The sequence below is a fragment of the Festucalex cinctus genome, chromosome 21 (genome assembly GCF_051991245.1).
Source record: "Festucalex cinctus isolate MCC-2025b chromosome 21, RoL_Fcin_1.0, whole genome shotgun sequence".
Taxonomy (NCBI): domain Eukaryota; kingdom Metazoa; phylum Chordata; class Actinopteri; order Syngnathiformes; family Syngnathidae; genus Festucalex; species Festucalex cinctus.
The window spans coordinates 11,504,136-11,526,146 of record NC_135431.1 but is presented as its reverse complement, the minus strand read 5'-3'; the positions used below and the strand labels follow the sequence as shown (position 1 = coordinate 11,526,146).

General features: G+C 40.5%; 6 protein-coding genes across 16 annotated transcripts in view; 2 read left to right on the top strand and 4 right to left on the bottom strand.

Moving 5' to 3' along the window:
- The first annotated feature begins 431 nt into the window (after positions 1–431).
- tmem181 (transmembrane protein 181) lies at positions 432–7,583 on the top strand. Of its 2 annotated transcripts, none has more exons than XM_077510642.1 (17): positions 432–789; positions 2,175–2,278; positions 2,402–2,469; positions 3,101–3,191; positions 3,468–3,586; positions 3,662–3,778; positions 3,847–3,927; positions 4,028–4,127; positions 4,235–4,365; positions 4,450–4,541; positions 5,314–5,371; positions 5,440–5,542; positions 5,611–5,662; positions 5,732–5,814; positions 5,898–5,987; positions 6,060–6,126; positions 6,197–7,583. In XM_077510642.1, the coding sequence occupies exons 1-17, from the start codon at positions 665–667 to the stop codon at positions 6,279–6,281; spliced, it is 1,566 nt and encodes a 521-aa protein (XP_077366768.1). In that variant the 5' UTR covers positions 432–664; the 3' UTR covers positions 6,282–7,583. The 2 variants fall into 2 exon arrangements, with proteins under 2 accessions (XP_077366768.1, XP_077366769.1); XM_077510643.1 differs by lacking the exon at positions 432–789 and adding an exon at positions 1,729–1,954.
- dynlt1b (dynein light chain Tctex-type 1b) lies at positions 7,578–9,197 on the bottom strand. Its single transcript, XM_077510650.1, has 5 exons — positions 8,797–9,197; positions 8,602–8,643; positions 7,996–8,119; positions 7,839–7,916; positions 7,578–7,738 (listed from the first exon to the last, which is right to left on the bottom strand). The coding sequence occupies exons 1-5, from the start codon at positions 8,815–8,817 to the stop codon at positions 7,668–7,670; spliced, it is 336 nt and encodes a 111-aa protein (XP_077366776.1). The 5' UTR covers positions 8,818–9,197; the 3' UTR covers positions 7,578–7,667.
- Positions 9,198–9,349: 152 nt separating this feature from the next.
- On the bottom strand, positions 9,350–10,176 carry gtf2h5 (general transcription factor IIH, polypeptide 5). Its single transcript, XM_077510649.1, has 3 exons — positions 10,055–10,176; positions 9,762–9,817; positions 9,350–9,653 (listed from the first exon to the last, which is right to left on the bottom strand). Exons 2-3 carry the CDS (start codon positions 9,794–9,796, stop codon positions 9,473–9,475), a joined length of 216 nt encoding a protein of 71 aa, XP_077366775.1. The 5' UTR covers positions 9,797–9,817; positions 10,055–10,176; the 3' UTR covers positions 9,350–9,472.
- Positions 10,177–10,479: 303 nt separating this feature from the next.
- Positions 10,480–15,712, bottom strand: serac1 (serine active site containing 1). Of its 3 annotated transcripts, none has more exons than XM_077510640.1 (18): positions 15,640–15,712; positions 15,081–15,184; positions 14,972–15,008; positions 14,768–14,885; positions 14,162–14,251; positions 13,963–13,983; positions 13,698–13,829; positions 13,502–13,623; positions 13,277–13,405; positions 13,086–13,199; positions 12,854–13,016; positions 12,651–12,801; positions 12,417–12,558; positions 12,245–12,345; positions 11,966–12,063; positions 11,621–11,803; positions 11,382–11,525; positions 10,480–11,177 (listed from the first exon to the last, which is right to left on the bottom strand). In XM_077510640.1, the coding sequence occupies exons 2-18, from the start codon at positions 15,143–15,145 to the stop codon at positions 11,041–11,043; spliced, it is 1,947 nt and encodes a 648-aa protein (XP_077366766.1). In that variant the 5' UTR covers positions 15,146–15,184; positions 15,640–15,712; the 3' UTR covers positions 10,480–11,040. The 3 variants fall into 3 exon arrangements, with proteins under 3 accessions (XP_077366766.1, XP_077366764.1, XP_077366765.1); XM_077510638.1 differs by having other exon boundaries at positions 14,768–14,910; positions 15,640–15,706; XM_077510639.1 differs by lacking the exon at positions 13,963–13,983 and having other exon boundaries at positions 14,768–14,910; positions 15,640–15,706.
- Positions 15,713–15,801: 89 nt separating this feature from the next.
- On the bottom strand, positions 15,802–18,714 carry myct1a (myc target 1a). The gene is made up of 2 exons (XM_077510648.1): positions 18,364–18,714; positions 15,802–16,864 (listed from the first exon to the last, which is right to left on the bottom strand). Exons 1-2 carry the CDS (start codon positions 18,416–18,418, stop codon positions 16,320–16,322), a joined length of 600 nt encoding a protein of 199 aa, XP_077366774.1. The 5' UTR covers positions 18,419–18,714; the 3' UTR covers positions 15,802–16,319.
- A 2,649-nt stretch (positions 18,715–21,363) lies between these two features.
- syne1a (spectrin repeat containing, nuclear envelope 1a) overlaps positions 21,364–22,011 on the top strand; it is a 128,361-nt gene continuing 127,713 nt past the window's right edge. For 7 of the 8 annotated variants that reach the window (XM_077510629.1, XM_077510631.1, XM_077510635.1 and 4 more), the window contains exon 1: positions 21,364–21,609. Coding sequence is in view for 1 of the 8 variants with exons in the window: in XM_077510632.1 (XP_077366758.1) it covers positions 21,543–21,609 (67 nt within the window). In the remaining 7 variants the exon portion in view is untranslated. The remainder of the gene's footprint in view (positions 21,610–22,011) is intronic. The other variant, XM_077510632.1, reaches the window with a different exon arrangement.

Below are 22,011 nucleotides of genomic sequence, written 5' to 3'. Positions count from 1 at the left end.
CTCTGCGAAGAATGACTAATATTTCTGCTGAAGAGCTGAGGAAGTCTCAAATGTACAGTTCAGTCGTATCTGTACTACACTTTGTGTAATACTGCCCCCAGGTGGCCATTGTGCTCATACCAGAAGACGCAATTTAAAAAAAATCTATTTAATAAATGCTATACGTGTATTTTTTTTAAGCAAGAAATTACAGAGTGATATTTTTCTTGTGGAAAAAAACTAATTACAAACTTGTTCACATTTTTGGGAGGCAGATTAAAGATTACAGGCCCCGCATATTGGCAGTACGACATCCACGGATTCACCTATTCGCGGATTAAAACAGTATTTTATTTTGACAGGAACAAACGCTTTTTTCAATATATTTTTTTTCATTGAATTGAGACGTTATTATCCGCTACTCTGTCCGCGGTGCTGATCTCTAGTCACGTGACCCTCCCGTTTACTTCACATCCGCCGCCTCCATTGAATCTTTTCTCCTCTCTCTTCTCTCCCTTCCACCATTGAACCGACACAAAGGAAACCGCTTTGCCTGCACTCTCAATTCAAACGGTAGACGAGCCATTTTTTTCGCTGTTCTCTCTTCCCTCCTCTCCCTTTGCCATCGACATTTTTTGCCTCCATCCATCCATCCATCCAAGCATCTGCACGAGGCGGTGCCGTCATGAACAGCGACTTCTTGGAGAACCCCCTTTTCAGCGAGCTCAAGCACTTTTGCAGGAACGTCCAGGAGGCCTACAAGGAGCTCAAGGAGGAACTGACACCCTACCGGGATGAACGCTTTTACAGGTGACCCACCATTTTTGACGCTATAGTGACGTCATGTATTTAGATAGATAGATAGATAGATAGACAGACGAGACAGACAGCAAACGGTGGACAGACACACAGACGTGACCAGATCCCAGTAAACGGTGAACGGTGACGCTTGCGATAATACCACAAAAATGGAGGAAAACCGTCAATAAGACCCCAAAAAACAACCTTTTTGGACAGCCCCCCAAATAAATAAATAAATAAATAAATGTGAATATATGAATCCGCGGACGCCGAACCGCGAGTATACCGAGGTTGTCTCGTTGTACTTAATCAAACCATAATTTAATAAAATGACTAAATATGTGGCGGCACGGTAGTCGAGTTCAGGGTGTCCCCCGCCTACTGCCCAGAGGCAGCTGAGATAGGCGCCAGCAGCCCCCGCGACCCTTGTGAGGAATAAGCGGTCAAGAAAATGGATGGATGGATGGATGGACTAAATATGTAAGGAATTAAACAGTTTGTGCTTCAACATTTAGGGATGTTGGATACCACGTGTGAGTACTCAACTTTTAAGTAGTCAATGAGTACCCAAGTACTTTTGATACATAAAAAAAAATAAAAAATCAAAGAAAGACTGTATCCCGATATTGCATTTTCCCCCAAAAATTGCATGAAATTATCGGTAATTTGTAGTTCCGGTCACACGGCCACAGGAGGGCGCAAGAGGTCGCAAGTACCGATATCTACAACACTTGCATCATCCCGGTAGCCACTTTGGCCACCAGGGGGCAGTATAATACTGTGACGTTTTACAATAGCACAGGGCGAGACACCGCCTGTGTCCAAATTCACAAGGCTGGGTCCTCCAAAGGCCGAATTTGTCGGCTGCATGACGTCACTCCCGGCGCGACTAGACAGCACGCACGGACTTATAGTACTTAAAGTAATGAGACGCGGTTAACGTGGGCCGTCACCGACGCCAAATTAACGCAGATACAGAAAACATAAGTCTCAGTTTACTAACACACGCCAGTCACTCAAACTCTACTGCAGTTTGCTTTCACAAGCGCTCCATTACCGCTCCACCCCTTTTGGGTGACGTCATACTACTGTTTTCGCCCAGCTGAATTCTTCAACGCGGATGTAGTCTCACTGCCAAAACGACATTTATTTGCAAAACGGCACAAATGGAGCCGTAAGTGTTACGTTACGCTTGACTTGAAAACGAGTCAGTTTATCAATATTTTTCTAAATGACAAGTGCAATAACTTATCGTGTTTTGATGCCCCATATGCTACTGATAGCGCGTGCTAATGTGGGAAGCTAACTGTGTTGACTTACCTGTTCGGGGACTTTTTACAGGTTATTGGTCAATAATGTCCAATTAATGGCGTCTTTTGTGTCTCCCGATATAGACTGGCGCCTATGCGTCTCTATACTCTGTCCAAAAGACATTTCGTGTTGGTCTTCGTGGTGTTCCTAGCTTGTTTCGGCCTCACAGTCTTAATTGGAATTGCAGGTATGTACTTTAGAGTTCTGTTTCTAAAGTCACGAGTCGTACTAGTCATATAACTAACTGCTTTAACTTTAACTTTAACTTTAACTGCTTTGATAAAATGCGTAACTTTTACTTTTGTAATAGGTCCAAAGGTTATTTCTGAGCAGTTATACAATGGGGACCAGTACCTTGCCAAAAATGCCTCAGTTAAGGTAAGTGATACATTTGGAATGGTGACTAGCAATTTGTTACAATTACAAAATGTTTCTATTTGATTTGATTTGATTTATTGAACATATAAACATACACAAACAAACAGCAGAGAAACAAAAAAATAAAAAAGAAGAACACCATAAAATCAGAAATCAATCAAAGTTTGCATGTTCAAAAGGCAGTAGGAAGAAGCTAACAACTGATAGAGTCCTAGCCTTTATACATTGTATATTTAGACGTATTTCATTATTAATACAATAATACTTGGTTAATATTTTTGTTTGTTTGTAATATTTTTTTAATGTATAAACCTGGTTATGAATACAAGTGCACTTAGACATGCGTGCATTTGCCAGGAACATATGTACATGAAATTCCTAGACATATACCATAATACATTTATAAATCATATACTCATACTCATATATATATATATATATATATATATATATATATATATATATATATATATATATATATATATATATATAATGAAAAAAAGTTGATGTTAGAAGCAGAGTATTTTGTAATGAACTTTATTCTTGTAAAATTACAGCTTTCTTTATGTATGCATGTCCTTAATTATTTCTCAAATGCACATTGATTAATTTCAAATTTTAATATTTTCAGACTGGGCCCTTTAATCTAAATTCCCCACCTTTGACCACATATCACCAGCAGTTATGGCTCACCTGTGTGATTCAGGCTCAACACAGTAATGGTAAGACTTCAATATTTTTGAAATGCCAGAAACAAAAGTTATTGCAACATATTGTTCTTTTAGCAATGCAGTTTTGGAGCTTCTGCTTGATGATTAAAGCAGCCAGTCACAAGAAGGTGTCATGCCATATCGCCTATGACAAAACTCTTTTCAAGTTTGCTTTTCCAAATGATTGGGTCCTTACAATCGCTAGCAATTGCACGGTGACAATTGCTAGCGATTTAACTTTAGCACATGGCAGCTCTGCTCAAATGACGTCCTCGTTTTGTGCCGCAGTGGGCGACTTCCAGCAACCTTTTGAGATCAACGTGGAGCTCAAGGGTGTGATGCAGGACGCCAGCGTGACGCACATCAACAGCGTACGCAGCAAGTCGCGAACGCTGCACTGCGGTGCTGTGAGTACCGCCTGTCACTTATTAATCTCCGCCTGCGCATATTTAATGTTTCATTAACATCCTGATGGTGTCCAGAAATGCGACGAGATCATCGTGCTGCATCTGGGCTACCTCAACTACAACCAGTACCAGGTCACGGTCGGCTTCAAAGGCCTTGAAAACATCACGTACGATCTCAAGGTCAACTTTGTGGTAAGTTACGCACACATGTTTATAATAGAAATAATGTCAACAGTTTGATTAACATTACATGTGTTTAGTGGAAAACCTACAATCCCACTTTTTCCCAAGTGGAGATCTGGTTCCGCTTTGTCTTCGTGGTGTTGACCTTCATGGTGACGGTGAGGGAGTGACGCCAATTTGACATTCTTCAAGTACAATGAGGGAACATTGTTAGCGAGCAGACATTTGAAGCTTGCCTCTACTTCGCTTTACTCTCAGTGTCTCTTTGCTCACTCGCTGAGGAAGTTTTCCATGAGGGACTGGGGCATCGAGCAGAAGTGGATGGCCATCCTGATGCCTCTGCTGCTGCTCTACAATGGTAATTCTCTCTCATACCTTCAAATAACACTTTGTAACTGTTAAGTTATTTTGAAAATGGATTAAAATGGCAGCAACTTGCGCGACAACAGTGCGACTTCCTTCCAGATCCGTTTTTCCCGCTGTCCTTCCTGGTCAACAGCTGGTTTCCCGGAATGTTGGACGCCTTCTTCCAGGCTCTGTTTCTGTGCGCCCTGCTGCTCTTCTGGCTCTGCGTCTACCACGGCATACGTGTTCAGGTGAATGCGGTATCGTCGTCGTCGTCGTCGTCGCTCTTTCTGGGTTTTGCTTGAGGATAACGAGAGTGCCGTTTGATACCACAGGGCGAGCGGCGGTGCCTGACCTTCTACCTGCTCAAGTTGGTCATCGTGGGCCTTCTGTGGCTCTCGGCTGTCACGTTGGGCATATGGCAGACGTAGGTATTTTAGCTGATTATTTAAAATGAATAAATAATATTATTTAAAATAACTAACTAAATAAAGAAATATAAAATAATATATAAGATATCTAAATAAAATTTACATAATTTTATATTTATAAAAATATAAATAATATATAAATAAATAAATATTTATATATAAAAAAAACTCCCAGCCATTTTCACTGAAGCGCCTTCTCTCCTGGCTGTTTTACTGGAGTTTGACTGATTTTGCAAGGCCCACAGAAGATTGTGTTCTATTGCTATAAAAACATGGAACCTGCCAAAAGAAAGATGAGAGTCTCTTCTTTCATCAGGAAAAAAAAGGATGTTTGTATCTGTTTCTGTTTTGCAGCAATTAGCATTAGAATATAGCTAAGTTTCATCATTCACAAAACTGTTGAGGACGCTGGCAAAAAGAGCTTATTGTAACATGGCCCTTGCTGATCTCTTATACTCTGCTGACACCTGCTGGCATTTTTTGTAACAACTATCATTGCTTTAAGTGACCTCTTTAGGTCAGAAGCTGCATAAAAGCCTTCTGTATGCTCTAGCATAAAAAAAAAAAAAAAAAAAAAAATCGAAAACGTATAAATACGTTTTTGGGAGTGAATGACAAAGCATTAATAAACGTAGTTATACATTTTTGTGTTTGAATGAGTTAATAAAATAACATTTTTGGTCCCTAAATGCTTCCGACAACAAAGATATGAATTACAGGCAGAACATTTAAAATGACATTTTTTTTTCTCCTTGCTGGGACTTATAGGGTCAATGAACTCCAAGACCCCACCTACCAGTACAAAGTGGACATAAAGAACTTTGAGGTGGGTTAAATTGTCATCATTTCGACACAGTTGACTTTTCTGTTTAATCACAATTCGTATCCTCCCAGGGCATGAAGTTGTTCTTCCTGATTATCGTTGTCTTCTACATCCTCTACTTGATCTTCCTGATCGTCAGAGCCTGCTCGGAACTCAAAAACATGCCTTACTCAGGTAAAAAAAAAAAAAAAAAAAAAGTTTAGTGTTCCATTCTATTTATTTTGTTTTTGACTTGCTTGTAGATCTGCGGTTCAAGTTCTTGACAGCGTTGACATCTGTCGTCCTCGCTAAAAGGTACAGTGCTCATCAGTTGTCTCCTGATTGGTTCAAAGTGGGTCACTACTGCCTTTTTTTTGTCCTCAGCTTGGTCATTCTCTACTTGAGATTCGGTGCCAGGGCGCTCCAGGACAATTTTGTGGCCGAGCTGTCCACTCACTACCAAAACTATATCCTTCAAATTTCACCTTTAGTAGCGATGTCATTTTAATTAAATGGTATCTATTTAAGCATTGTCCTTAACTTGACATACCAGCCGAGTTTTTGTCCTTCTACGGCCTGCTCAACTTCTACTTGTACACATTAGCATTTGTGTACTCTCCTTCCAAAAATGCCCTTTATGGTAAGTCGTAGAAAAGAAAAGCTTTCATCATCTGATTGACATTAGACTGATATGTGGGTTTTATCTCTCAAGACTCCCAGTTGAAGGATAATCCTGCTTTCTCCATGCTAAACGACTCGGACGACGACGTCATATACGGGTACGTGTGCTCAACTTCCTTTTTTCAGTGAGCAACATCGATCTGAGATGTTCCTTTGTATTTTCCAAAGGAGCGATTACGAGGAAATGCCTTTACAAAATGGACGCGCCATTAAAGCTACCACCAATTTCCAGGACGAGAGCGATAGCGACTGATGTGGTAGATACAAAAAAAAAAAAAAAGCATTATGTGTATGTGTAAATAAGAAGTATTTTCACAATGATAAGCTGCAAGTGTACATAAGTATATTTTTAAAACAGGACCACTGCTCCAGAATTCTACTGTACTGTACTGTAGTTCTACTGGAAATGGAGGCATGTACTTTTTTTGTTTTTTTTAAGTCGCAATCTTTATTTGCTCTTCACGACCAGCTTTTTTTTCCCACTACAAAGGCGTAATAGGGCTACTCTGAAAAGAAATTACACTTAAAACAGATGCATTAGTTAAATTATGAAGAAAAAGTCGTAATGTTACGAGAATAAAGTTGAAATGTTTAGATCGTTTAAGTTTTTTTTTTTTTTTTTTTTTGACAGGATTAAGCCGTAATTGTACAAGAACAAAGACAACCTTAGGAGATGTTTCGTAACACAACTTTATGAAAATAAAGTCACAATTTTTCGATAATAATAATTATCATAATTCGTTGATGTTATTCTTTTCAGTGTGACCCTAATACTCTTTTGGACTTCACGTTAAGCTTTTAAAAGTAATGGGAACAGTGCTGATATTTATTTGGGATTTTTTTATTTATTTATTTTTTGGGGGTTTTGTTTTGTAAAGACAATCTAAATTTTGCACATTTTTTTTTTACTACTGATATCTCTACTGCTGTGGTTGTCAGTGCAAGCTACTGTATGACACAATGACCAAAACTGAGTTTTAACATTGTGACGGTGAAGTAAAATCGACGACGGCACGTGAACGCTTCATCCAAGTGCCAAAGCTTCGAGGCCACATTTGTTAGAAATCACAGAGTAAGTACCATATTTCTTATTTTCTGCAAAAAAAGGGTTTGTAAATGCACTTTTTTAATTTATTTGCTTACATTTTGTACCATATTTGATGATTTACGCAAATTTGTACTTATATCTAACTACTATTGAACATTTCTTACATATGACTATCTAATCATCTTTGCCTTTATATAGATGTGTTAAACAGTATATTATGTAAATATGTTTTCTTCTCCACACAATGAATGCGCCAATATGCCAAACATTTGCCGCCCTTTGCTTCGTCCGAGTTTACAGGGAGCCCAAACGAATATCATCACATGTATTCCAATCAAAATCAGGTGCCTTTTTCTTCCCGTCAAACTTATTAATAAATGGTTAACTTGTACGAGCCCCCGTCTTTCGATGTGAATGTAACGTTGTCGGTTTCAAGTGCTGTACCAAGACGGTGGGTCCTGATGTATTTCAAATAAAACAAGAAAAAAAAATCTCTGAAAATAATAATGCACAAATGACTCATTTTATTCAAATATCCATCATATTGCACGTGGAAATGCAGCCAACATGGCCGAAGAAATGATTTAACGTTCAGACAGCCAAGCCAAAAACGGTGACGATGCAACACATGGACTTGTTCTCCCACTTTACTGCACAGCTTCCTGTTTGATGGTAATAATAAAGCAAAATCAATCACCCTTTGGAAACTCCCGACACATTAATGGAGAGTACTGCATTGATATATTAATTTAATTTTTTCACCATCAGTCGAGTGGTCCCAGAAACACGAGCTGGCAGTCTGCAGTCCCGCCCCGTTGTTCTGCATGATGACACATGTGACTTGAAAGAAAGTAATACAGCTCTTCTTATTAATCCATACAAGATTATGAGGTGAGTATTATTTAATATTAACACCAACCGATATATTTGAAAGGCTTTCCAAGCTTGCATAGTTGACTGAGGCTCTGCTCTACAATGGTGGTGCTCCATTGGTTCACCCGGACGTGTTGGTAAGAGCTCGTGCCGATGGTTGATTCTATGGCCTGCAGTACAAAAACACGCAAAGCTGTACGTACCGATCGGTATCGGGCTGATACCCAGCCATATTTCAAGCCTCAGGTATTGGTACTCCTGACAGTAGGCTCTCGTGACCGTTTTACGATCAGGAAGATATAAGAAATTAAATTATGAATTACTAACTGTCAATAATAAAAAATAATGCAACGATGTTCAAAACAAAACTATACGTAGAATGGTTTATTTTACTGTTTTGTAATAATTTACAATAAATAAATTAACCAATTATTTTATTAACTCGATGAGAAATTAATAGAAAAGTAAACGAGCTAAATGTCTATTGAAAAAAGTCCAACCACACATGCGTGGCTACCGTATCCATGGCAACCAGAACGTCCCTAAACGCGACAGTGTTAGCTAGCTAGCTAGTAACAGAGCAATAAAACAACCCACAGAATTATATAATGTGGCATATGTGTGTGTTTTTGTTTTTTTTAATCAAACTTACGTCTTTCACTAACTTGGTGACATCCTCCACAACAAACGTAGCCTGTTGGCGAGACACGTGAAAAACAAATGTGCTTCAATCGTAGCCATCGTACCAGCATTAAAATCGTTTCTTGCGACTAAATCAGATCCAGGTGTGAAATGAAATCAGTACGTAATTACAACTAAGATGCTTTCTCATATTAATGTCTGTTACCTCATCTTCAACTTCTTCCATTTTGGTGCAAACAGCAAAGAAGTGCCTCGGCTCTGAACAACTTCCGGTCTAATTTACACGTAAAGCGGTCCCGTCACAATAAAAGTTTCCATGACAACGCAACGACGGATTACAGTGATAATTTACATTTTAAGAGTCCCCGTAGTAAAATGTCACCTCAGCTCACATTAAATACGTGAAACAAGTAGACTACTGAACATTCCAACTGAGTTGAATACTTTTGAACGCTAAAAACTAGCATTTTAATGATGTTAAGATGTTTTCGCCAACATATGCCTTGTTAAAAATGTTACAAAAAGTAATTTAAATCTTGAATGCACACTTTGAGTAACAAAAAAAATAAAAATAAAAATCACTTTCACCATTAAGCATATTGTACTTACTGTATGTAACTTTTCTTACACACACATTGAGAGCATTAATTGAAAATGTTTTTTGTGTATTTTATTTACAGCTGTGAGCACCTTTATTTAGAAACAAAGCAACTACTTTATCCAATTGTTGTGTTAAAAGTCATACAAGAAAACGTATACAGTATCCAATAGTTTATTATTAGCATTGCCAGTTATTTACCAATTGTAGTAGTCAAAATAATAATAAAATAAAAATAATCAGTCAGTTATGACTTCTCCCCTTTTTCCCCCCCAATAGTGCCTCATTTCTGTGTGATGGTGAAGGAGTTTTGGTCTATGAGCTTTCCAACTCGCTCCTGGAGGGTCTGGACCACCTCGCCCAGTATAAACACATGCGTGTCATCCAGGTCCTTCAGGATAAACTTCTTCCCTAGGGCCATGGTCTCATCCAGGTACAGGAGGAACTGCTTCATAGCGGGGTCGCTTGGAAATGAAGGTAAAAGACACGTTTTAATACCCCTCAATATCTTATAGATAACACTGACAAGTGTACAACGATCAGTTTTTCCCCCGATCTTTTTTTTTTTTTACCATTCGACAAGGACGCCTTTGTGCACGTTGACCATATCGATTGGTGTAGTTGAGACCTGTTGTAGGAAATAGTTGCATATTAGACACCAGGAAGCCGTGAACTGGCTGATAACCATTTTGTAGCCACAACTCTAACGTTAGCCACAGCGTGCTACTATCTAAACTCCCGAGTTTAAAGCGACGTTTACCATTATTTTCTCACGTTTAGTACACGAGAACTAATACATTTACATAAATTTTAAGTATATTATAAAAAAAAAAAAAAAAAAAAAAAAAAGACGGACGTAACCAACCTGGAGTCTGTTATTGTTCGACGCTAGCTTGTGCGTCTCATAGTGATGACGACGTACGGCAAGAGGAAGTTTCTTTAAATAAAGTGCGCATGCGTTCAAAATTTCGTTTGCTACAATATGCACATACGTACCACGATTAGGCGCAGGTGTGTTGCCCAGTGCCCACATTTAAGTCTGTATATAAATGGCGTTTATAGTGAACGGCCAATCGATTAGTGGTAAGTTTTACCGGTGAATATTGAATTTCGTGTCAGGTTTATGCACTATATCTAAAATTTATTTTAAAATTCCAGCTTTTGAATAAGCTGTCCATACGAGTTAACTGTTACTGTTGACTGAACGGCACGAATTGCAAATGAGCGACAGTAAGCTAAACAAGTGATTAATTCAGATATTAAAATGCTTGTAAATAAATACTTTAAAAGTAGTGACATAGTTGGGACCTCCAACTTAACACATTTTATTTCCATCATTATTTGTGAAACGTGGTGTGACTGCAAAAGAATGAAAATAAAATTTGAACAGTGCTAGTTTAAGTTATACATCAAAACAAGTCCCTAACTACCACATTAGTATGTGTAAATAGCATAAATAGACAAATGAAATCCAAAAGTGTAATGTTGGTCTTAAATACATAGTGGTAATCCAGTGTAATAGTTTAAAAAATATATACTTTAAAAATCATGTGTTAAATAAGCTGGCTGGTCTGACTTGAGAAAAATAAAATAAAAAGCAGGTCCACATCTTTCAAGGTTATGATAGTCACTTTTAAAATAAGCTTTGAAATCTACTGTGCATTAGTGAGAGATCGGCATCCAGTTATCGACTATCACTACTGGCAACTCTTCACTGTTTTTTTTGGTGTTTTTTTTTTTAAACATTGTTGATCATTATAATATGATCGTAATATTCATAGCGAGGAAAGACAGGTTTTTAGCCAATGTGGTTCAAGTTTGCTTGGAACGTGCTGGTGTTAAAAATGGTCATCAGCGACCGATGGAACTGTGCAGTGCTTCCTGGATGAACCGGAGGCTTCGCTTGTACAAGAATGAGTCCTTCCTCTCTGGCTTGCAGATGCTGAGATGATCCACGTCCACCTCGATCAGGTCCCCGATGCCGATGTCTGGAACCACAACAAGACCGGAGAAAGGTGAGGAGGGGTCAAGTTATGAACAATTCTATTTAAAAGTCAGGTCTATGGAGTGCTTGTCCACCCCTCAAATATGAAATTAACCAGCATTTATATTCCCATTTCTGGAAATGTTTCTGTGAGTGAGCTGTTTTAAATTCATAAAATATCATTTAATACAAAGCTGTTGGTACTTACTTGCAGACTGTGCTGGCACCACCAGTATCTTGATCATAGGACCAATATTTGTGGGCAGCGTTTCGGCAAAGCTTAGCACTTTTATCTCTTTTTCTTTGGCCATGTTCAAGAAGTTCTCATTCAGATCACGCAGTGCTGGAGAGTCTAAAAACATCACCTTGTGTTTATGCGTCAAAAACCCAAAAAATAATTTTTTATTTTTTTTGAAAAAATTTTGTCCCTCTTCAGTCTTCACTGACCTCTGCAAAGCTCTCTGACCTCGATTGAGGGGAAAAGCAGATATCGGACGTTGACGGAGTATTCCGCCATGAAGGTACCGTGATGGGGAACGCTGTAGAACAAAATGCCTTTGGTGTTCTTGAACAGGTCCTTCATGTCTGGGTCCTCCGAGGCGTCGATCAGCATTTTTTTCACAAGTAAGCCTGACAAGAGAATGTCGGTAATTTAAAGTAATATATTGTAAATGTGTAGTGTGATTCCAGAAGTTGAACTGGCACTGGCAGAGTTTGTGAAGAAATCAAACCAGAGATTATATATTAGATTATATAGAATATATTATATAGGATAGTTAAACTCCAGCATACCTCCCATACTGTGAGCTACCCAGACCACTGGCCGGTCTCCAACTCCTGCCATCTTAAGCTTTTTGAGCAGCTCTTGACTCCTGTAGGCCAAAGACTTTCTGAGGAGAGACAAATACAGAAAGAATGCACTAGCTAATCATTTGGAACTGCAATATTTCCTTATATATTGGCCTTTATTTGCACAAAGTGTCCATGTAATGGATTCCAGCGCACCCTCGGCCCTAATGAATGGACGCAGTAGAGAAGATGGCTGAACGACATGACAGACTTATTTCTGACCTCTGATTCTCAGCAGGGCACTTGGACATCCAGTCACTAAGATGGCTGTCGTACTCCACTGATAACACCCTCAGATTTGGACAATCAGCGGCTAACCATGTCTGTTAATTAGAGGACATCAAGTTTGCACATCAATGCAGAATCTCGCCACAAAGCGATTTGGCGTCCTCACCTTTGGCCAGCACTCGGTGTAATCATTCCCGCAGTCTTTGTCGTCCTCGTCTTCTAACGCGCTCCGGTCCCTCTGGCGCCACGTCTTAAAGGCCGCCCCTAGGATCCCGTGGATGAACAGCACGTCTGCCTTGATTGGCTGGCTGGAATGGAACACAAAAAGAGTTGCTGTGGACAACGACGCCACAAAAAAAAAAAAGATATTGTAAAGAAGAAGCGAGAAGAGCTTTCGTACTTGCCACGTGTTTGCGGGTGAAGGATGTAGACGCCGTCTGGGTACTTCTCCCTCACCGTCTCCCTGTCCAAGTTGGCCAGCGCGCGAGCTGCGTGGGAGGCCTCCATGACGTGGGGCGACTGCACCATCTCGGCAAGCACTGATAGCCACCCTGGAGGAAACTGAAGTGAAGTAAAAACCAGGAGATTCCGATTATTTATTACCTGACTGCACGATGGCCTGGTGAACTTTGTCGTTAAGCGCCAGATTCCCGATGATCCGCACGATGTTCCTCTGTATATTCTTGGAGTCTCGCCGGAGCTGATAAACCCTCTGAAGGAGCTGCAGGCCTCCGTTGGACACGATGTGGTCACAGTGGCTCCTCACCTGCGATGACAAACGTGCTATGCTTGGTCAGTAAGTTCACACGGTTTGAAGTGGAGGTTTCTCCAGTACCTTAGAGTGCTGCACTAGGGCCTGTAGACAGAAGGACTCCACCTTCTCCGAGGGGACAGACGTGAGACTTTGGGCGTAAGGTAGGCCGTTGCCGCCAAAACACCACAGGCCACCCTTGCAGAGCAACATTTGAAGAAGATGAGGACGAACATGATTGGGCTGCAACAATCACAGTGCCGATCTATCTTTACCCTCTGCGATGCTAACGCCTGAGTGCTTTCTCTGAGGGCCAGCGAGGTGAAATACTGGACACATTTGTCCACTTCGGACTGCGGCAGGGAAGCCAGCAGCCGCCTCAGACCGTCCTCTGCTGAGAAACCCTGTCAAGCAAATTTGGTCCATTTGATATTTTAGGAATGGAACAACAGTAAACCAAAAGAGATGTCGGTGTAATCATCTTTCATGCCGATACTTACATCATCAAGGTCAGGAAGTACAGGCGGACGCAGGAAGAATCTCAAATCTGCTTGAGGAGTCCGAGCAAGGCCCACCGCCGTCCTCTGGTCGATCACCTGGGCTGCCGTCTGATACTGGTAATCTGCATCGTTGTCAGAATAGATGTTAATAGATGTGATGCATGTTGTTTTAATACAACAATGCGTGTTAGATTACCATGCCAGTGGTAATTGTCGGCCAGTTGCTGCACAGCTTGGATTCTGAGCGCACGATTGTCAGACTGCGTCCTTTTCAGCAGGACCCATAAGGCCACCTCGTGTGGGTCTGCATCCACGTTACTGAGCCGTTCTAAAAAAAACAAAAACAAATACAATGTGAAATAGGTGATGTTAAAAAATATAAACTACAATACACCTGCTATACTGACCCTAAGGAGTCTACAGAACTACCGTCGGATCACCACATCTAACTAATTACAAACCTTGCGTCATCCACTTGGCAGCTGTTTTTTAAAAGATACAAAATTAATGTATTCAGCATCCCAGGTCCAATGAAAAGGTACTAAGAACTTAAGTACTGTATTGTGTTTTGAGTTTACAGTAGTACGCTCTTTCTAAATATATTTGAAATGTTACTTTTTCATGATTATATTCGTAGTCAATGAATTTTCTGTTTCTTACCATCTAATGACTGTAGCAGAAGCCGCGAAGAGATTTCTAGAAAGCGCCTTGCCGCTTTGTGAAGTTCCCTCCTTGTCTTGTGTGTGAGCCCTGGAAAATAAAAAAAAAAAAAAAAAGACACTTTAATGTAACTTTATTTTATTATAATTGCCAGCTGGTAAGTGGTGAGAGAGGGAGGGCTCACTTCCTCTGAGTATACCTTGACCAGGGGAAGTAAGAGAACATAACAGTACAGGAAATACAGTTGAAAGAGGAAGCAAGGAGAGGAAGGAATAATAATAGTAGATGTCACTGAGCACCTGGACAAACTGTATCATGGCCGTCACAGAAAAAAAATAAAAAATCTGCCTGTCACTGCCAGCAGTTTTGCCTGATGTGTTTCCTTTCTCTTTCAAGGGTTGGTGAGTACGATTTTTAAGTAGAAGTGCAATGTTTTTAGTTCAAAGTCTAGTTAGTTCACATATAGAGAGAAATGGATCATAGAACAGATGAACCCAACTTTCATTTTATGGATTTAAAAACTGTTTGAATACCTAACAATGCTCCTACAAGTGTGTCTGCAAATTATTTCTTAAAAAAAACAACAACAATTGGCATGGGTATTACCTGCAGCGAGGTTCTCATTTTCATCAGATGGACTGGCTCGCAGGTAGATGTAAGACTTGTACTTCTCCTGAAGAATCGCACTGGTGTCGATGGTCACCGCCTTGTCCAAGGCCACCACCTCATATGTGATGAAAATACAGCCTCTGTAGAAGTGGAACCATCAGACACAAACCTCCAGAAATCAGGTCATTTTTAATGACCTACCCTAACACCATCGCTCCTGTTACCTTGGCAACCTTCCCTAGGATTAAAAAATAAAATAAAATCAGTCTCCATATGTAGGGATGCACTTTTTTTCCTTTCAGTGACTCACTTAAATCTCTCCACCGTAGTGCCTTGGTAACGCCAGGCAAGCCGGACGTGCTGAGTCTCCTGCATCGGATCAAGCGCAGTGCAGTCGCAGACATCCTCTTCAAACTTGGGAGCGGGGAGATCACGGTGACAAAAACACGCACGCACGTGACATAAGCCAGCTCAACAACACAGACATGTCATTCTTCTAACCACTGTCCTCGAGGGCTATGGAGCATGTTCTGATTGTTCTCTTTGTGAAACACGAGCTCCGATGTGAACGCTTAAATGTACATTTGGAGGATATCAGGTAAACAGTTTCGACACGCCAAAAAATACTAAATGTAGCAAGCTGCTAATCAATAAACGCCGTAACTAAGTTAGTTACATTTCACTGTAAAACGAGTCTGCCTTGACCTAGTACAATATTATGTACGCCAACTGTGTCGCGTACTAACACACACGAAACTAAACTACTCGACTGACAGCGACCTTTAAACTGACATCGCGTCGTCAAATTTGACGCATGGTGCAGTGAGTGTTCTACTCGTGGTGTCAAATCGCGAAATTAAGCAAATTACCGGCTTTTTGGCGTTGTAAATTTTGTCCAGCTAATGCGGAGCCTCTGTGTTTTGTTCAATATGTCGCACAAATATTACGTCACCACTAGTGGAACCGCCCCCCGAAGTCAATTTATGAGCTGAAAGTAATGTACCGTGGCATGTAGTTGAAGTGCGGTGTGTGTTTTTGGATTGATTTCGATGATGGCATGTCCTTTCATAGCAAACTCGGTTGTTTGATCCATACATTTATTACGTTTACTTAACAAAGTTTTAAACATAGTCCCATAATACTCACATATTCATGAGTGCCTCTGGCCCTCATCGCCATTCAGTTATTTTGAAACTATTTAAACACACACAAATGTATGTTTTCCTTGCATCTTTTCCCCCAAACGTATTGATCAGAACTGGAAAAACTTTATTAAATATCAAGACCATAAACCTATGTTGGACATCTTTGCATAAATCTAATATGAGCTCATTTATGAGCTTGCTATATGACCAGCATATTTACACATAAACAGCATTTCTGAAAGTCAAATGCATATCATTTTCTAAGGCAATAAACTTTAAGACACCTTTTATAAATGTAAAATAACAATTTTAGTCCCTTCCATGTAGCTGTTTGTGGCCATACAAAACACACAGTTTTTAAAATCAATTTTCCGAGTTTCAGAGAGCACTCTGGTCCTCTTGTCCTAGGTATGCGTCTCCTGGTAGGCCCTAATAATGCTCTCATAAGCAGGAGGAGGGGTTTGCGTAGCCTGGAAACCCCTCACGCTGTCCCCCCAAAATGATTGGGGTCTGGGCCGGGTGGCGGCCGCATGAGCTGATCCAGTGTAAGTCGTCAGTATGGGCGTTCGGGGCAGAGATCCCTGGCTCCCTTCTTCCGCCTCCCTAGCTATTTGGCTACAGTGGAGGAGAGGATGGAAGGTGGACCCTCTGAAGCTCGACTTGTTCCCCAACGGGTCCAGGGGATCCGGGGTGGAGGTCTGACGGTGGAAGGTGAAAGCGGCGCTGACCAGGCTATTGTTGCTCCGCCGGTCATGGTTGTTGCTGCCGGTGCTGCGGTTGAAGCCCGGGTGGTTACGATGGGAGGTGCGAGATTGGCGAGGAGGGGGGCAGCTGGTGATGCGGGCAGAGCCTGCTCTGCGCCGGGAAAACCAGGTCAGGAACACGTAGACCAGGGCCCCCAAAACCAGGCCCACTGCCACGGAAACGCTGAAAGCTATGACCAGGGGGACTGGAACAAAAAACATTGTTTCGATTAGTGGTTCTCACTTTTTTTTTCACCAAGTAATACTTCCAAAAAACACTTGACTCTCCAAGTACCACCATGATGACCAATAATGAAGTACATTTTTTGAAAAAAACAACAACTTTAAGCTACTTTAACATTATGCATCGCCCATATACCACCAATACTACTAGTACTCATAACGCCACGTTGGCAATTTCTGATTTAGGTCAATGAACCTAACGCATGTTTTTGGAATGTGAAAGGAAGCCATAGTACCCGAAACACCCACATGAGCACACGGCGAACATGCAAACTCCACACAGGAACGTCGGAACTGCGAACCCCAAATCTCAGGCAGACATGCTAAGCACTATTCCACCCTGTTCCCATTTAAAAACGTTGCGCCTCCCCTTAATTCCTCTGGTGCTCCCTGTCCAACAACCACACATTCTCCTTTCCACAGTCTGATTTATTTGTGCTTACTCTTCGGGAACACTTTGAAGGAAGAAGGGAGTGTGTCATCACTACAGTTTATCATCTTTTTATTTTAAGATTTTGATCTCAATCCAGAATTATTTGTGTGGAAAATCCTTCCAAGTTTTGCAATGTTAAACAAGAAAAAAAGAAAAGAAGATTTGAAGTTGCCTGGCCTCAATTCTTCATGACTTCAGCCATTGCTGCTTTATCTCAAAACAGGATTTCTGCCTTTTTTGTTTTTGTTTTTATTTTTTACCATCAATTCTTCCTCGATGACTGAATTTAGTGAGGTCAAAGCAAGTGATGGTATGTCAAGGGTGGTGTATATCATTGCTAAGATTTCCCATTTTTTCCTCATCCAAACCATGGGTCCACTTTAACACTCCAGTGTGAAATTTGTACATTTGACAGCAAATATTTGTATTGTATATGTCTATTTTTCCACCCATCCACTAGATGGCGATGGCAAACATAAAACCACCTGGCCACCATCAATTCACATTGGTTTCAGTTGGTGGCGGTTATGTGCCTTTAAGATGGTTTGCCAACTTAAAAAATAAAAATTAAAAAGAAATGTATAAATTGCAGAGGATGAAAAAGCTATGCCTTGCACTGTGGATGAAGCTTCACATTGTCCACCCATCCATTGTTTTATACCAGTAACGTGAGCCTTTGCCCGCTAAATTCGGTAGTTTGAAAACAAATTTTTGTTAAAATACTTGTTCAGTTTAAAGCTTCTACATTGCGTCCTCACTTTAAATCACTAATGGTGAAGACGGGAAAAAGAATGTGGTGGTTAAATCCTTGCTGGATGCCTGCCATGAACAACACATCAATATCCTCTCCATACACTTTACCATTGACTTTCAAAATCTACAAGTTACATTTTGTAAGGTTGTTCACGGCTGTGCATTTAATATTGTCTGTTTAGTCAAAGTTTTACTATATTCTATTTGGTATTCCCGAGAGAGAGAAACAGTGGCAAATAGCACATGATAAGATAAGGAAAGTTAGTAGAAACTCACCAGCATCAAACGACTGAACAATTTCCATGAAGAGATTAGTATTGTTTACAGCCATGACTTTGCCTGGAGTGTCATCAGAGGACAAAATAGCAAACCAAAAAAAAGACGACTCTTACTCTTCTTTCCCCCTTTGCCTGTCTCTTTTTACATACACTAATGGATTTTCCTGTCTTTCTGCAGACCTTCTTTCCTGTTCTTCTCTCCTCCCCTCTCTCTCCCTCTGCGCACGTCAGCCTCCCTCGGCCCAGCGGCGCTCGTGGACTGGCGGTGAAACGTTGCCGTTTGGCTTGTTTATGGATGTGTGGAAAAAAACAACAAAAAAAACAGACGCTGTTACATTTCCTGCTTTTCCCCCTGAAATGCGCTCCACGAGAGGCTTATCTTTGCTGGACAGAGATCCTGGGGAGAGGGAGTGTTGCTTTTCCACACTTCCTCTACCATCATTTCCTTCAGGTTGATAAGTGTCACTGCGAACAATCCATTACCCTCACGACTTGAATCTAATACTCGGTTATGAGTTTTAACCCGTCTTTTAAATTTCGTCTCATACTTTCCAAATAGTCTGCCAGGTCAGTGGTCGTCTGGCCCTTTCTGGCGGCATTCGAGCCAGAACAAACATATATTTTGATAAAGCTGACATAGAACACCGCAAGTTTTAAATCAGTCAGTGACAAGTCATCCTCCATCTGAAATGTATCAGGGCAGACAAAAGGAAACATTTTTCTAATAGTGTTGGTATGAAGCTGCAGAGGCCACATTATTTATGTCAAACCGCCAGACCACTTTCCTTAAAAAACAACAACTCAGAAACCTGCCTTAGAAAAACATAATCCCAGTGTAGTTATGCATACTGACATCATGGCAGTGGAATTGCCAGACAAAAGACTCCAATTTTTAAATCGTGTAATACTTTTGTTACTTCTTATCAATGTTGGACCACTTTTAAAGTTTAATTCTTGTTTAGATGGATATTTGTTTGATTGTATGCCCACTATCCCGCCTATCCCGCCTTCTGTCTCTGATTGGTTGTTTTTCCTCAGGCGCGGATGTTTCTTGCAAATCAAATTTGAGGCACAAGATGGAGCCACAGAGCTGATTTGTATTTTTTCCCCCCACATTAGATTTATCAATCACTGTCAGGAAATACTGACAGTTTTAATAAATATTTTTAAATTAAAAACTCCTTTTTAAGAAGTTATAGTCACTGGCCACAACATTAGGTACACTGAATTCAGTCCATTAGTATTTCGTTGCAATGTGGTCTGAGGCCAGCATCTGTCTCTTTGGCATCGAGTCAATTTCATCACACAACTTTCTAATAAGCTCCCACAAATTGCTTAGTGTGCAGGAATGGGGATTAACACAGCAGCTGTCTCACGCCAGCTCTGCATAAGCATTTTTTTTTTTAGATAACCAAACAGCGGCGTGATGTTCGTGTGCTACAGGAGGAAAACTTGCATTGACCCTTGTTTGATTTCTCCACCTCTGCTGCAGTGGCAACTCTTTTCTCCTTGGCTGCATCTGCTTGCTCCTGAGGGGCTCGCAACACTAGAGGTCACCCTGAGCAAGGCTGTATAGGAATGAGGGATGCAAGCCCCACTGCAGAGGTATACACCCTCCAGTCAGATGCATCAATATGGCAACTCACCTCAAGAATGTCATTTGTCATCATTTTATGTAAATACTGTACATGCAGTTTTACTGATAACCAAGACAATCTATTTTCAAATTTTTTTTTTGTCAAATAATGTTTTAGTACATTTCCCCAAAGTGTAGAATTCATACATTTGTTGTATGTTGAAAGGGTTCAAACAGTTCAAACAAGAACACTATATAATTTTGTATACTTTGATTTTTCAAAATTTCTGAGCTTGATCCATTGCACAGCAGCATTTCACTTGTTTTTGAACTGATTCAAGATGGCTGTTAATCAGCTCAAAGGTCAGTAGCTTGTGTATTTGTATACCATTATGCATTTGAAGTCTGCGACATTGTTCCGATATAAATACCATATACAGTACTGTTAACTCATTCACTGCCAGCCATTTTCACTGAAGCAACCCCCTCCGCTCCCGGCCGTTTTACTGGACTGATTTTGCAAGGCCCACAGAATATTTTGTTCTCTTGCTTTAAAAACATGGAATCTACAAAAATTAAGATTAGTGTCTCTTCTTATATCAGGAAAAAAAAGAAAGAAGTATATTTCTATCGGTTTCCGTTTTGCAGCAATTACCATTAGAATATAGCTAGGTTTCATGATTATTCACAAATCTGTTTAAAACAGTGGGGAAAAACATGGCCCTGGTTGATCTCTTATACTCTGCTGCCACCTACTGGCCGTTTTTGTAATAGCTACCATTGCTTCAAGCGTTCTCTTCAGTTTAGAGGCTGCATCAAAGCCTTCTTTATGCTCTAGCATAAAAAAACATAACATTAAAACAAACAAACAAACAAAAACATATAAATACGTCTTTGGGAGCATGGCAATATTTAAAATAGAACATATTTATACGTTTTTGGGAGAAAATGAGTAAAGTATCCACTAAGGTCCCGCTATTTTTATAAAACTAAACTATAAATATTTTTCTCCCATTATTATTATTTTCTGCTAATGTTATTCTTGAAAAAGTTGATTTAAATTTGTTTAAAAGTGCTCTTTTATTAAGTTAAAATGTGTTTAAAACGTCTGGGGGAGTATTTTAATGCTTAAACTATTAAAAGAAAAATAATTACTGTACTGTATAGTCACCTCACCTGCTATGAACGGGATAATCACTGTATAATTATTATCTTGTTAAACACTCATCAAGAAAAGAAAAAAAATTCTTCCAGTGGAAACCAACCGCAGCCGATGCTTCCTGCCCCCTGATTGGTCCTCATGGCGAACAAGCAACACCCTCTTTGGTTGGACAGCAGGTGGCAGCGCATGCCAACCAGGAAGCGGTCCTCCCTGCGCACACTGGTGCTGTGCTTACATCATCATCAGCAGCATCAGCAGCAGCAGGAGGAGGAGGAGGAGGCGGAGCAGCTCCTCCGAGTGTGAGTTTCTGCAACAGGGACGAACTGAGGAGAAACAACAACCTGACACTTAACTAAAAAAAAAAACCCATTTCTGCGTGTGGGTTAGTGCGATGATGGCGGGTTGAGGGACGACAGTGGATATCCTGAGGACGAGCAGCATGGCATCGCCGCACCACTACAGAGGCTCTCCTCGTGACATTGCCAATGTGATGCAGAGACTGCAAGGTAGGCGTTAATTGCTTACTCACAGTATTCCATCTCTCTGCTTGCGGCACGTTTGGAGGTCACCTGCCACATTGGCATGACACAGCAAAAAAGGCAAAAATGCTGACTGGAAATTCACCTCCATGTGATGCTCTTGTTCATATGACAAATCTGAGTCATTAATATTTCAGCAGGAATTATTCAAGGATTGAGTATTTTGAGATGGTATCAAGGTAAACGCTGACTCACAGAGAGTTGCTATTTTTAGTTTGGCAACAGCTACAGTGAAAGGTCAACTTTTGTATACTTGTCATTGGCAACGCGGTTAAAAATGGAGGCTGCTTGCTTGAGGAAGTGAAATTGAGCGTGTGACAGGTTGACTCGTATTGGACTGCAATGTGTTCTCATGTGGATTTAAGTACT

Coding starts and splice junctions, on each gene's coding strand:
- tmem181 (XM_077510642.1), top strand. CDS start 665: ATGAACAGCGACTTCTTGGAGAACCCCCTTTTCAGCGAGCTCAAGCAC. Junction 2,470..3,100: donor CCAAAAATGCCTCAGTTAAG/GTAAGTGATACA, acceptor TAATATTTTCAG/ACTGGGCCCTTTAATCTAAA. Junction 5,815..5,897: donor GTCCACTCACTACCAAAACT/ATATCCTTCAAA, acceptor AACTTGACATAC/CAGCCGAGTTTTTGTCCTTC.
- dynlt1b (XM_077510650.1), bottom strand. CDS start 8,817: ATGGAAGAAGTTGAAGATGAG. Junction 8,644..8,796: donor TGGAAGAAGTTGAAGATGAG/GTAACAGACATT, acceptor TCTCGCCAACAG/GCTACGTTTGTTGTGGAGGA. Junction 7,739..7,838: donor CTGGGACCACTCGACTGATG/GTGAAAAAATTA, acceptor ACCATCAAACAG/GAAGCTGTGCAGTAAAGTGG.
- gtf2h5 (XM_077510649.1), bottom strand. CDS start 9,796: ATGGTCAACGTGCACAAAGGCGTCCTTGTCGAATG. Junction 9,654..9,761: donor AAAGGCGTCCTTGTCGAATG/GTAAAAAAAAAA, acceptor TTCATTTCCAAG/CGACCCCGCTATGAAGCAGT.
- serac1 (XM_077510638.1), bottom strand. CDS start 15,174: ATGTCTGCGACTGCACTGCGCTTGATCCGATGCAGGAGACTCAGCACG. Junction 14,252..14,767: donor AAATGAGAACCTCGCTGCAG/GTAATACCCATG, acceptor TTTATTTTCCAG/GGCTCACACACAAGACAAGG. Junction 13,406..13,501: donor TACTTCCTGACCTTGATGAT/GTAAGTATCGGC, acceptor TTTGCTTGACAG/GGTTTCTCAGCAGAGGACGG.
- myct1a (XM_077510648.1), bottom strand. CDS start 18,418: ATGGCTGTAAACAATACTAATCTCTTCATGGAAATTGTTCAGTCGTTT. Junction 16,865..18,363: donor TGTTCAGTCGTTTGATGCTG/GTGAGTTTCTAC, acceptor TTTTTGTTCCAG/TCCCCCTGGTCATAGCTTTC.